General features: G+C 38.2%; 1 protein-coding gene across 3 annotated transcripts in view; it reads left to right on the forward strand.

Annotated features, from left to right (window-relative positions):
* The window catches only part of ADAM10 (ADAM metallopeptidase domain 10), a 143600-nt gene that overhangs the window by 80981 nt on the left and 48853 nt on the right, over positions 1-13766 (forward strand). For all 3 annotated transcript variants that reach the window (XM_061431157.1, XM_061431158.1, XM_061431159.1), the window contains exon 5: positions 7069-7169. In XM_061431157.1, the coding sequence (XP_061287141.1) occupies positions 7069-7169 (101 nt within the window). The remainder of the gene's footprint in view (positions 1-7068; positions 7170-13766) is intronic.

A 13766-nucleotide genomic window follows, 5' to 3' on the forward strand; every position in this document is an offset into this window, starting at 1 on the left:
ACTCAAGAAAGACAAAGTTTTCCACCCCCCTCCACTTTTCCTGACTATGAAACTAGCCCAGTAAGTACTCGGGACGTGGCATTTCTCCCTGCCTGCTTGTAAGCCTCACAAGGGTCCTATTCTAATAAATCACTTCTTATCTATCACTTTGCTCTTACTGAATTCTTCTCTGCACTGAGACATAAAGGACTATGGTATACCAGAGCTCTTCTGAGGCCCTCGAAATGACACTGAACTGTTTCATTATTAGAGAAATTATACCAAGTTTTGATGGTTAGAGTTATCTATAGCTAAGCCTTTGGATTCTGCAGTAAAATTCCTAACCTGGCAGTCACATTGAGGGAGGGATGGCTTGCTGGGAGTAGCGAGGACGTTAAGTCTACTGTAGTTAGTATCTAGGGAGAAGTGGGTGTTTTATGTGTGACTCTGTTGGGGCAGATGATCTGAACTGTAAATATTTCCCCTTCCTGGAGTGGATGATTGAGAGTTAATTAGAGCTATTTCCTGCTTGAGGTGGTATCACAATATATGTATTATTTATATCTGTGCCTCCTACAGCAAAGCAAAAGCAAGAGGTTGGCATGCAAAGGAACTGGAAGAAAGGCCTTAGATTTAAAGCTGATCTTTGTTTTAAATAGGCTGAATATTCTACACCAATGACTCATTCTTTGTGAAAGAATATGCTGTTTGGCCTTTTCAGGGGAACTACAGTGCATCCTATGATTTAGCATCTCAATGAGGGCTTATTCATTAGTCGAACAAAGGCTTTTTCTAGAAATGGGGATTATATTGTCAGTAATTTTAGAGGGAAATGTCATTGTCCATTTTCATAGTTTATGTGGTGACCAGGGAAAATAGGCTCTTTTAGAAGTTTTTAAAGTATATGGGAAACATTTTATACTTGTTTCTTGTTTTTTCTATTGAGAGAGTATTGTGCTGACAGATTTTGAAGCATATATAATACTGTTTTGTGACTTTGGAAACTTTTTTTTTAATCCTAAATATCAGGCTTTCCAAAAGAATGTATATTTAAAATTCATGATAAAATACAATTTACAAAGAAATAAAACACTCTAGTTCTTTTAACACTCAAGTTCTAGTTCTAGTTCTTTCCCCATCACTTCATGGGAAATAGATGGGGAAACAGTGGAAACAGTGTCAGACTTTATTTTTTTGGCCTCCAAAATCACTGCAGATTGTGACTGCAGCCATGAAATTAAAAGACGCTTACTCCTTGGAAGGAAAGTTATGACCAACCTAGATAGCATATTCAAAAGCAGAGACATTCCTTTGCCAACAAAGGTTCGTCTAGTCAAGGCTATGGTTTTTCCAGTGGTCATGTATGGATGTAAGGGTTGACTGTGAAGAAAGCTGAGCACCGAAGAATTGATGCTTTTGAACTGTGGTGTTGGAGAAGACTCTTGAGAGTCCCTTGGACTGCAAGGAGATCCAACCAGTCCATTCTGAAGGAGATCAGCCCTGGGATTTCTTTGGAAGGAATGATGCTAAAGCTGAAACTCCAGGACTTTGGCCACCTCATGTGAAGAGTTGACTCATTGGAAAAGACTCTGATGCTGGGAGGGATTGGGGGCAGGAGGAGAAGGGAACGACAGAGGATGAGATGGCTGGATGGCATCACTGACTCGATGGACGTGAGTCTCGGTGAACTCTGGGAGTTGGTGATGGACAGGGAGGCCTGGCGTGCTGCGGTTCATGGGGTTGCAAAGAGTCGGACACAACTCAGAGACTGAACTGAACTGAAGTTCTTTTAAATGTACTAACTCTTGATGTTTCTAATGTTTTATATTACGGTGTACTAAATATAAATAGTCTTATTTTTTTTCCCTACACATTTATAAATAATAGAGTTTCAATATTTTGACAAAAATTTTTGAAGGTCATGGAACAGTTGTAATTTCCTCCATTGATTATTAAGATCACTTTGCATAGTTTCAGCTTGCTTGGTCAATTTTATTGCCTGTACTGATGTGGTAAGAGCCAACTCATTGGAAAAGACCGTGTTGCTGGGAAAGATTGAGGGCAGGAGGAGAAGGGGGTGGCAGAGGATGAGATGGTTGGATGGCATCACTGACTGAATGGACATGAGTTTGAGCAAACTCAAGGAGATAGTGAAGGACTGGGAAGCCTGTTGTGCCGCAGTCCATGGTGTCACAAAGAGTCGGACACGACTTAGGGACTGAACAACTAATGTGGTAAAGTTAAACAGTGAAATAGGATTGAGAAGGGTCTCTGGAAATGCCATATGATTGCCAGGTGGCATAAAGGAACTGCTTGAAGTTACAGATTATAATTTTTGAATGAGAATAGGTATAGTTACCATTTTCTTCTCCAGCTTCATTCAACTGGAGGGGTACAGGTAGAGAGTTGATTTTTTTTTTTTTTTTTAAAGTAGAGAGTTGAATTTTAACAGGTTTTGTTTGAGAGTTGGGAAGAGGAGGTGGCAAGGGAGTTTAAGGTAAATGAATGGAGTAATTATAATAATGATTGACTCTGGGATTTAAGCTGAATAAAGAGAAAGAGAATATCCAGTAGTGGACAGGATAGTAGCATTGGTGGATTGAAGGGTTTTCGAGATGTTGAAGGATTGCCTAAGTCTAAGGGGGAATGTTCTGAAAAGATGAGTGGTGGAAAGAAAGTAGGATGAGGAAATTGAGATTAAGAAGAGGTTTCGGTAATTAGTGTTGACAGGTTCACAAGTATGACCATGTAAGTGAGAAATCGAGGTAGGAGAAGACCATTGGAGAAAAGGTAGTGTATTTAAGGATCATCAACCTGAATGTTGAAATCACTAAGAATTATGATGGAGTGGTGTCTGAGAGAGTGATGGTGAATTAGGAGCTAAAAATAAGATAATAGAGGGAAGTAGTGATTTGGAGGCTGCAAATACTTACAGTAAATTGAAGTATTTGGTGGTATAGTCTCATGACCATAAAAGCTGAGCCCCAGTGAAAATAGTTCTAATGGGCCCAAGGCAGAAAATGATAGACAGTTGTGAGTCTTTAAGGAAGTGGGGCCAGGGGAATGTCTTCCTATGAACAGGGACAGTTCTGGGGTTTCCCTTGGTATTTGCTGGAATCCTCCTGATAGAGGTGAGGAGTGCTGCAGACTGATTCTCTTGACCCCTGTCATGATGGACCAGAGGAAGTGATTTTGTGCAACATTAAGGACTCCCTTGATTCCAGCCAAATGCAGCCTATTAGGGGTGAGATAGGGGCAGAGCAATCTTACTTTTGAATCCAGGCTATCTTTTTACTGGGGAGTGATAGCCTGCTAGATGGATGGTTGTTCTACTGGCTTCCTGTCAACTCCTGCTGATATATTAGCCTATTGATGGTATGGTATTATACCAGTATTTGCCTGACTTCTGATCATGTGGAGGAGTGGTAGGGAAGAGATTGACTCCAATATCACCTGTATTTACAATGTCACAAATACATATGTGTGTATATTTGTATATGTTTACATATGTAAGTCAACTGTGTATTTTATCAAGTACATGAGATACCCATTAGACAGTAGTTACTCGATTACCTTAATCCTAACAGTCACATGCCTAGCACCAGTACCGGTATATTGATGATGCAGAGTGCCGATGTGCTTAGTATTCAACATTATTAATATCCGGAAGATATATTTTCTTGGGATACTATATATCCTAATAATAGAGAATGCTGACTATATGTAAATCAGACATAAATATTGTTTGTTGACTTCCCTTATCATTGCGTTAAAAATGATGTTACAGTTGTTTAAGATAGGGATATTTTTGTTCCGTTCCTCAGTTTTGTAAGATGTTTAGTTAAATGCTGCTGCTGCTAAGTCACTTCAGTCGTGTCCGACTCTGTGTGACCCCATAGATGGCAGCCACCAGGCTCCCCCATCCCTGGGATTCTCCAGGCAAGAACACTGAAGTGGGTTGCCATTTCCTTCTCCAATACAGGAAAGTGAAAAGTGAAAGTGAAGTCGCTCAGTCATGTCTGACTCTTCGCAACCCCATGGACTGCAGCCTACCAGGCTCCTCCATCCATGAGATTTTCCAGGCAAGAGTACTGGAGTGGGGTGCCATTGCCTTCTCCAAGTTAAATGCTATACACATATAATTTGTTCAAGTGTTGGCGAGGAAATTGTCTCTTCCAAAAGTACTTTGTAGCAGCTCTTTTGTGCCTATGTAGGAAGAGGTTCAAAATGCATTTTATGGTATGCTTTGAATGAAAGGTAAATCCTAATATCTGTCATGATTATGTTATGATATTTGGTATTTCTTAAATTTGAATAAAATCAGGCATATCAACTGATTTCACTATATTTTGAAGTGTGTTAGTTAAACTGAATTATATATGAAAACAAAAAATGTTGTTTTGACATATTTGTTATGTGGGGGACTTATAACTAGATTCCTAATGAACCTCACAGCTTTTTGGTTTCTAAAACTGAAAATCTTGATTGAGTAAATTCTCTCAAAAAACTGTTTGAAAAGTGATAATAGCACTTATTTCTCTAGACATGCAAAATGTTTATTCTGAGTGTTGTAGAGTCTATGTAGGTATCAGTCTTCAACTTAACCATATGACTGATTTTTTTCGGGGGCAAAAGTTGTATCTTGGGATAAGTGAAAACTAGTTTAAGATGAAAATATTCAGGAAATAGTGGTAAATACGAATACTGCTAAACATTTTCTGATATGCTGGGCCAAGAGTATTTTGATATTGACTGTGACAGGAAAACTTTGCTAAATGCCAGTGCAGCTCAGATACAGAATGAGTTCTTCTATTCTGCTTAACAAAACTTTTTACTGTGTATAAGGTAATGCTGCCTGCAGTACCAGACAGTCCCAAATTAAATGACAAAATGCGCTGAAACCTCTTCTCACTATTGTAACAGTTTAATGTGAATATTCATCATCAGTCAGCTTTTTTTCAAGAAATGACTCAGGAATCTAGGCTACTTTAGTTGGTGCCAATTTTACTCTTGCCGTTCTCAGTTTGTCTGTTTCCAGCCATTCAGATTCGCCTGCAGTGCAGGAGACACAGGTTCGATCCCTGGGTTGGGAATGTCCCCTCGAAAAAGAAATGGCTACCCACTCCAGTATTCTTGTCTGGGAAATCCCAGGGATGGAGGAGCCAAGGGGGCTACAGTCTGGGGTCACAAGAGTCAGACACAACTTAATGACTAAACCACCACCTATGGGGTGATACTTTCAGGAACTGTGAATATCCTGTTATTGTACATTTTGACCTAATGGCTTTAGTACCCCTTAATGCTAAGTTGCTTCAGTCATGTCCAACTCTTTGCAACCCCGTGGACTGTAGCCCACCAGGCTCCTCTGTCCATGGGATTTCCCAGGCAAGAATATGGAGTGGGTTGCCATGCCCTCCTCCAGGGATCAAATCCAGGTCTCCTTCATCTCCTGTATTGGCAGGCAGATTCTTTACCACCGGTGCCACCTGGGAATGGGTGATCCTTGCGTATATCAAGGATCTGATAATGCGTATATCAGCTTATGCATATGGAGTTGTAAAATGGTAAATTTTTAAGTCTGTCATTTCTTCCACATTTATTGGTGGGAATTTTACAGCTGTTGCAGTCTTGACCTCTAGTAAAAACTAAAGTTTAAATCAGAGCTACTATATCAGTGTAGATAGGTTGACCATAACCCCTGCCTCCTACCAGCTAGTTTAGATTTATATTGTAATATTTAATTAGTATTTCTTATGGAATAGGTCACTAGTGTCCACTTTAGGTTCTAGATTTACTCAAGAAAGTGTTTTTAATTATAATTTTGTGTATTATAACTATAGCTACTTATAGATGTTTTAGTGCTTCCCCTCTCACCCATGTCTTGGTATTTTATTTTGACAATTCTCTTAATTATGGGTACTAGATTGAGTTATAAAATATGTTCATGAACTAAGGCGAACCTTATAAGGTTCTCTTAATTATGGGTACTAGATTAATTATGGGTACTATAAAATATGTTCATGAACTAAGGCGAACCTTACAAGGTTCTCTTAATTATGGGTAGTAGATAAATTATGGGTACTATAAAACATGTTCATGAACTAAGGCAAACCTTATAAGGTTCTCTTAATTATGGGTACTAGATTGAGTTATAAAATATGTTCATGAACTAAGACGAACCTAACAAGGGAGAAGTATGTGAACTGAGAGAGTGGAATAAACTTTTAAATGACTACACTAAATTGAACAGCTGTCTGTAAATAGAAACAATTCAGTTAAAGCAAAATTAATCACTTTAATTAGAAAGGGAAAACAAATGATGATAAAATAGTTACTGCTCTGTAAAGCATTCACTTGAATTATACATTGAAGAAGTTTAAACTCAGTCTACTTTTACCACGCCATGGAGCACGTTTCTAGATTACTTTCCTTTAAGGCTAGTTGGTATTCATTGAAGGAATTCAAACAGATAAATATTGTATTAGCCTAACTAGTTCAGATTGAAGTAGTTTTATATATTTGCAGAATAAGAAATTTAATGTGTTTGAAGGGAAAGTTATAAATTACAAAATGAAGTAAATTGCAGTCTTAAAATGCTCTATATATCTGAAGTGGGCAAGGTTTGGAAATTTAAACGCAGAATAAAGAACAGTTATTGTTCTTTTTTAGACCTCACAAATCACTCATATGAAAAAAGCCTAGAGACCAGTGATGTTGAAGGAGAACTTTGGAATCTGCCAGACTTTTTAAAAAAGGAAGTTCATTTATTTGGCTGTGCCAGGTCTTAGGTGTGGCATGTGGGATCTTTGGTTGCAGCATGTGAACTCTTAGTTGTGGGTTCTAATTCCCTGACCAGGAATCGAACCTGGACCTCCTGCATTGGGAGCATGGTTTCTTAACCAGTGGACCACCAGGGAAGTCCTCACTTGTCATATTTTAAAATTAGAATACCTAGCATAATGCCTTTCCCATTGGTGCTCAGTAAGCATTTGTGGCTTTCATGAATTATGACGGTTACATTTTTGTTTATAAGATAATTGGTGATATCTTAACATGTGAGAGTAATAGCATTTCTTCTTTGTGTTTTAGAGTATCCCCATAAATATGGTCCACAGGGGGGTTGTGCAGATCATTCAGTGTTTGAAAGAATGAGGAAGTACCAGATGACTGGTGTAGAAGAAGTAACACAGGTAAGATTTTAATACAAGTTTGTGTTTAATAAATGAAAGTGAAGTTGTGCGTGTGTTTCTGCATTTAACATGTATGTTCTAGGATTTCTAAAATATTTATATTATCAGAAAATATTTATATTTCTTAATGCTCAAAGAGGCCAAATAACTTGCTTATAATAAAAAATGTGATGCTGAGGTTTGAATACAGTCTGCATGACCCCCAAATCATAACATGTCCAAAATATTCTCTTACATGATTTATGATAAAATTAAAAATAGTCAATCTGAATATGTGTTTAATATAAATGTCAGTGTTCATATTAGTATGAAAATTAGAGTGACCAACTTCCTCAGGTTTGCCTGGGACATCATTTTACCATTGAAAATCATGGGTCTAAGCAAACTCAGATGGTTAGTTACCCTAATAAAAATCACAGTGCTTTTAACATTTTAATTGTAAGTTTTTCTGCTGTTGACTATTGACCTTTGATTCTTTTTTGATTTTATTTTATTCATAGGTGATAGTTTTGTAGTTATTTAAAACACAAGTTTAAACTTTTTAAAGTTTTGTTTTTATAGTAAAAACATTTATCATGTATTTTAAACATCCTTTCTAAAAGTAGTAGGGTAGATTAACATTTCTTGAGTCACAAATGCAAATTTGTATGTTTTTTAATCTGCAGCATGGCATGAGATTATACCATTTCAAATGGGTCTTTCAAGTCTAAGTGAGATTTTATTCTTATATTCATTGAACAATTTTCTGTTGATCTCCCATATATTAGAATATCTGTGGCAGGTTCTGGAAATATGTGGAAATTAAGATGAAGCAAATTATCCTCACAAAGTTTATGGTTTAACTGGAGACAAAGAAAAATTGAAGGTAGTAAGAAATAAAGAATTAAGTGAAGAGTTAATGCTTGTGGGTGGTATTCTACCCACAAAAAGACTAGTTAACCTAGCCCCGAAAGTGTTTGAGGACAATAATCAGAAACTGAAAGAATAAGGAGAAGTTAGATTGACCATGAAGAGATGGAAAGAGAAGGAACAGTGTATACAAGGCCAGAGAGATAGCCGTACCAGTAAAGAATTCTTAGCTTCAGGCTAGGGGTGAAAAACTAGAGACTGGGAGACTAATTAGAAGTTGTTGCAATTATTCAGTTGAGAAATGATAGTCACTTGTATGGAGGTGTTGGCAATGTTGATAGATAGGCTGAAACCATAGATTGCTAGGTATAATAGAGTTTATCAGTGGCTAGATATAACATTAATATACAAAAGAAGTTTATGTATTTTTTTATATTAGCAGTAGACCATCAAAAATGTAATTCAAGAATGGACATCATTAAAAATAGTGTCAAGAATATCATGTATCAAAGAGTAAATGTAGCAAAGAAAGACCTATATAAGGAAAATTATGAAACTTTGTAAGAAATGTTACAGGTGACTGATTTTATTATGGAGAGATACACTGTATTAATGGAACTGATAGCTAATAGAAAAACATTAATTTTCCTCATATTGCTTTATTCATTCAATGCAGTTCCATGTAAATTACAGCATGATTATTCATAGCACTTGATGGATCATAGCACTTGATGGATCTAAAATGTTTCAAGAAAAAGTGAAGGCTAAGAAGAAATAAGGCCCATCTAAAGATGGTGAACAAGAAAAAGATTTACCCTGGAAGATATTAAGACTTACTAAAATAACAGAGAGAGTACTTTTAGCATAGGAATGAACAGATTGACCAGAGGGATAAAATTAATTGTCCAGATCCATACAGATATGAAACTTTGTTATGTGGTAGAGATAAAATCTCAAAGGAAAAATAGAGACTGTTGAATACATGGAGCCCCCCAAAAATGTTTATCCATTTGGAGAAAAAATGAAGTTGTATCTTTACCTCATACTATAGTTAAAACAAAACTCGGTAAGTACCACATGTCTGAAACAAAAACTTTGAAACTCTTAGTAGCACAAGTGGGTGGAAATTTCCCTTTCCAGTTATGCTAAAGTGACTGGCATCCAACTAGCCATTCTGCAAAAAACAACTGGAAAACCAAAACCAAAAAAAAAAAAAAAAGCCCCAATTATTTTCAAATATTGGCCAACAGTCAATGCAGGATTGACATCCCTGAGAAAGGAGAAATAAATATCTCTGATTTCTATGACTTTTTGACTGGAGGCAAAATTTCAGGAATGGCACAATGAAGGGCGCCTCAAGAAGAGTTCGAAATGCATAGCACTCTTGCAGAGTTGAAGAGATAGGTTAAGGTTCAGAAAGGCTAAGGTATCTGGATTTATGGACATAGTACCTGGGAGGAAGAGGGAGCTAAGCTGATAAGCTCTAGATATCTGCACAGTGGTCACCTTGAATCTTAGCTGGATTCCAACCTATGCACACACACGGTGAGATTCTATGAGAAAACTACCCGAGAAAGAAAAACTCCTGAGAAATCTATAAACTAAACAACTATCAAAAATTGTACTTGGTAGAAGTCCCAGCCCATGCTTGGAATAAGCTAATCTCACCCCAGTCTAAAGGAGTACTCCAGACCTGTACTGACTAAGCTGAAAAACCAAGCTTCAGAAAGATCAAAGTTCTTTTCAAGTAAATTAGCTGCCTGTCTTCTCACTGGAGAAGGGAATGGCAAACCACTTCAGTATTCTTCCCTTGAAAACCACATGAGCAGTATGAAAAGGCAAAAAGATAAGACACTGAAAGATGAACTCCCCAGGTCAGTAGGTGCCCAATATGCTACTGGAGATCAGTGGAGAAATAACTCCAGAAAGAATGAAGCGATGGAGCCAAAGCAAAAACAACACCTAGTTGTGGATGTGACCGGTGATAGAAGCAAAGTCTGATGCTGTAAAGAGCAGTATTGCATAGGAACCTGGAATGTTAGGTCCATGAATCAAGGCAAATTGGAAGTGGTCAAATAGGAGATGGCAAGAGTGAACATCGACATTTTAGGAATCAGCAAACTCAAATGAACTGGAATGGGTGAATTTAACTCAGATGACCATTATATCTACTACTGTGGGCAAGAATCCCTTCGAAGAAATGGAGAAGCCATAATAGTCAACAAGAGAGTCTGAAATGCAGTACTTAGATCCAGTGTCAAAAATGACAGAATGATCTCTTCATTTCCAAGGCAAACCATTCAGTATCATGGTAATCCAAGTCTGTGCCTCGACCAGTAATGCTGAAGAAGCTGAAGTTGAACGGTTCTATGAAGACCTACAAGACCTTCTAGAACTAACAGCCAAAAAAGATGTCCTTTTCATTATAGGGGACTGGAATGCAAAAGTAGGAAGTCAAGAAACACCTGGAATAACAGGCAAATTTGGCCTTGGAATACGGAATGAAGCAGGGCAAAGGCTAATAGAGTTTTGCCAAGAGAACACACTGGTCATAGCAAACACCCTCTTCCAATAACACAAGAGAAGACTCTACACATGGACATCACCAGATGGTCAATACCAAAATCAGATTGATTGTATTCTTTGCAGTCAAAGATGGAGAAATTCTATACAGTCAGCAGAAACAAGACCAAGAGCTGACTGTGGCTCAGATCATGAACACCTTGTTGCCAAATTCAGAGTTAAATTGAAGAAAGTAGAGAAAACCACGAGACCATTCAAGTATGACATAAATCAAATCCCTTACTATTATTCAGTAGAAGTGAGAAATAGATTCAAGGGGTCAGATCTGATAGACAGAGTGGATAGATCTGATAGACAGGTTAGACCTGATAGATAGAAGAACTATGGACAGAGGTTTGTGACATTATACAGGAGACAAGGGAGCAAGACCATCCCCAAGAAAAAGACATGCAAAAAAGTGAAATGGCTGTCTGAGGAGGCCTTAAAAATAGCTGTGAAAAGAAGAGAAGTGAAAAGCAAAGGAGAAAAGGAAAGATATACCCATTTGAATGTGGAGTTCCAAAGAATAGCAAGGAGAGATAAGAAAGCCTTCCTCAGTTATCAGTGCAAAGAAATAGAGGAAAATAATAGAATGGGAAAGACTAGAGATCTCTTCAAGAAAATTAGAGATACCAAGGGAACATTTCATGCAAAGATGGGCTCAATAAAGGACAGAAATGGTATGGACCTAACAGAAGCAGAAGATATTAAGAAGAGGTGGCAAGAATACACAGAAGAACTGTACAAAAAAGAGCCTCACAATAATAAGATCTTCAGATAATCATGATGGTGTGATCACTCAGCTATGGCCAGACATCATGGAATGTGAAGTCAAGTGGGGCTTAGGATGCATCACTATGAACAAAGCTAGTGGAGGTGATGGAATTCCAGTTGAGCTATTTCAAATCCTAGAAGATGATGCTGTGAAAGTGCTGCACTATATATGCCAGCAAATCTGGAAAACTCAGCAGTGGCCACAGGACTGGAAAAGGTCAGTTTTCATTCCAATCCCAAAGAAAGGCAATGTCACAGAATGCTCAGACTACCACACAATTGCACTCATCTCACTCGCTAGTAAAGTAATGCTCAAAATTCTCCAAGCCAGACTTCAGCAGTACGTGAAGCGTGAACTTCCAGATGTTCAAGCTGGTTTTAGAAAAGGCAGAGGAACCAGAGATCAAATTGCCAACATCTGCTGGATCATGGAAGAAGCAAGAGAGTTCCAGAAAAACATCTATTTCTGCTTTATTGACTGTGCCAAATTCTTTGACTGTGTGGATCACCACAAACTGTGGAAAATTCTGAAAGAGATGGGAATATCAGACCACCTGACCTGCCTCTTGAGAAATGTGTATGCAGGTCAGGAAGCAACAGTTAGAACTGGGTGGTCATGGAACAACAAACTAGTTCCAAATCGGGAAAGGAGTATGTTAAGGCTGTATGTTGTCACCCTGCTTATTTAACTTATATTGCAGATTACATCATGAGAAATACTGGGCTAGATGAAGCACAAGCTGGAATCAAGATTGTCAGGAGAAATATATATAACTTCAGATATGCAGATGACACCACCCTTTTGGCAGAAAGTGAAGAAGAACTAAAGAGCCTCTTGATGAAAGTGAAAGAGGAGAGTTAGCTCAACATTCAAAAAATGGCATCTGGTCCCATTGGAGACAGTGAGAGACTTCATTTTTTGGGTTCCAAAATCACTGCAGATGGTGACTGCAGCCATGAAATTAAAAGATTCTTACTCCTTGGAAGCAAAGCTGTGACCACCCTAGACAGCATATTAAAAAGCAGAGACATTACTTTGCCAACAGAGGTCTGTGTAGCCAAAGCTATGGTTTTTCCAGTAGTCATATATGGATGTGAGAGTTGGACTATAAAGAAAGCTGAGTGCCAGAGAATTGATGCTTTTGAACTGTGGTGTTGGAGAAGACACTTGAGGGTCCCTTTGATTGCAGGGAGATCGAACCAATCAATCGTAAAGGAAATCAGTCCTGAATGTTCATTGGAAGGACTGATGTTGAAGCTGAAACTCCAATACTTTGGGCATCTGATGCGAAGATTTAACTCATTGGAGAAAACCTAGATGCAGGGAAAGATTGAAGGTGGAAGGAGAAGGGGAATGCAGAGGATGAGATGGTTGGATGGTACCACAGACTCAATGGACATGACTTTGAGTAAACTCTGGGAGTTGGTGATGGACAGGGAGGCGTGGCGTGCTGCAGTCCATGGTGTTGCAAAGCTTCAGACACAACTGAGAGACTGAACTGAATAGAACGATGCCCAATAGTGCTTGTTAAAAAAGGACGCTGAATGTAGATACTTAGTGATGTAACATTTAGAATGTAAGACGTTCAGAAAACATTGCTGGATGACAAGAAGCTCAAGAAGTTGAAATATGTGATCCATGATCAGGACAAAAAAAACAACCAGGTAGAAACAGACTAGAAATTACAGGCATTACCATACAAGGACTTTAAAATAACTGTTACTAATATATTCAAAAATTACTGAAAACAAAGAGAAGAGAATAGTGATTATAATGAAGGAATCAGGTATAATCCTCCCGTGAGGATTTAGCTAGTAATGAACAAATAGATTTTCAAAGTTATGTGGAAATGTAAAGGACCTAGAACAGGCAAAACAATTTTCAAGAAAGAACAAAAGCCAGAGGACTTATACTACCTGAATTTGAGACTTAACTATAAAGCTGCAGTCATCAAGATGGTATCATCCTGACCTCGGCATAGATTTATTACAGGTTATGGAATGGAATAGAGAGTCCATATCCGAATGGTCTGTTAAATTTCACAAAAGTCCCAAAGTAATTTAAAGGACAGAAGAGTGGTCTCACAAATGAAAGTAAAAGTGAAAGTCACTCAGTTGTATGTGACTCTTTGCAACCCCATGGACTATACAGTCCATGGAATTCTCCAGACAAGAATACTGGAGTGGTAGCCTTTCCCTTCTCCAGGGGATCTTCCCAACCCAGGGATCGAACCCAGGTCCCTGTATTTGCAGGTAGATTTTTTTACCAACTGAGCCACAAAGGAAGCCCAATAATCCTGGAGTGGGTAACCTTTCCCTTCTCCAGCAGATCTTCCTGATCCAGGAATCAAATCGGCGTCCTCTGCATTGCAGGCGGATTCTTTATCTACTGAGCTATCAGGGAAGGTCTGA

The sequence above is a fragment of the Bos javanicus genome, chromosome 10 (assembly GCF_032452875.1).
Source record: "Bos javanicus breed banteng chromosome 10, ARS-OSU_banteng_1.0, whole genome shotgun sequence".
NCBI classification, from domain to species: domain Eukaryota; kingdom Metazoa; phylum Chordata; class Mammalia; order Artiodactyla; family Bovidae; genus Bos; species Bos javanicus.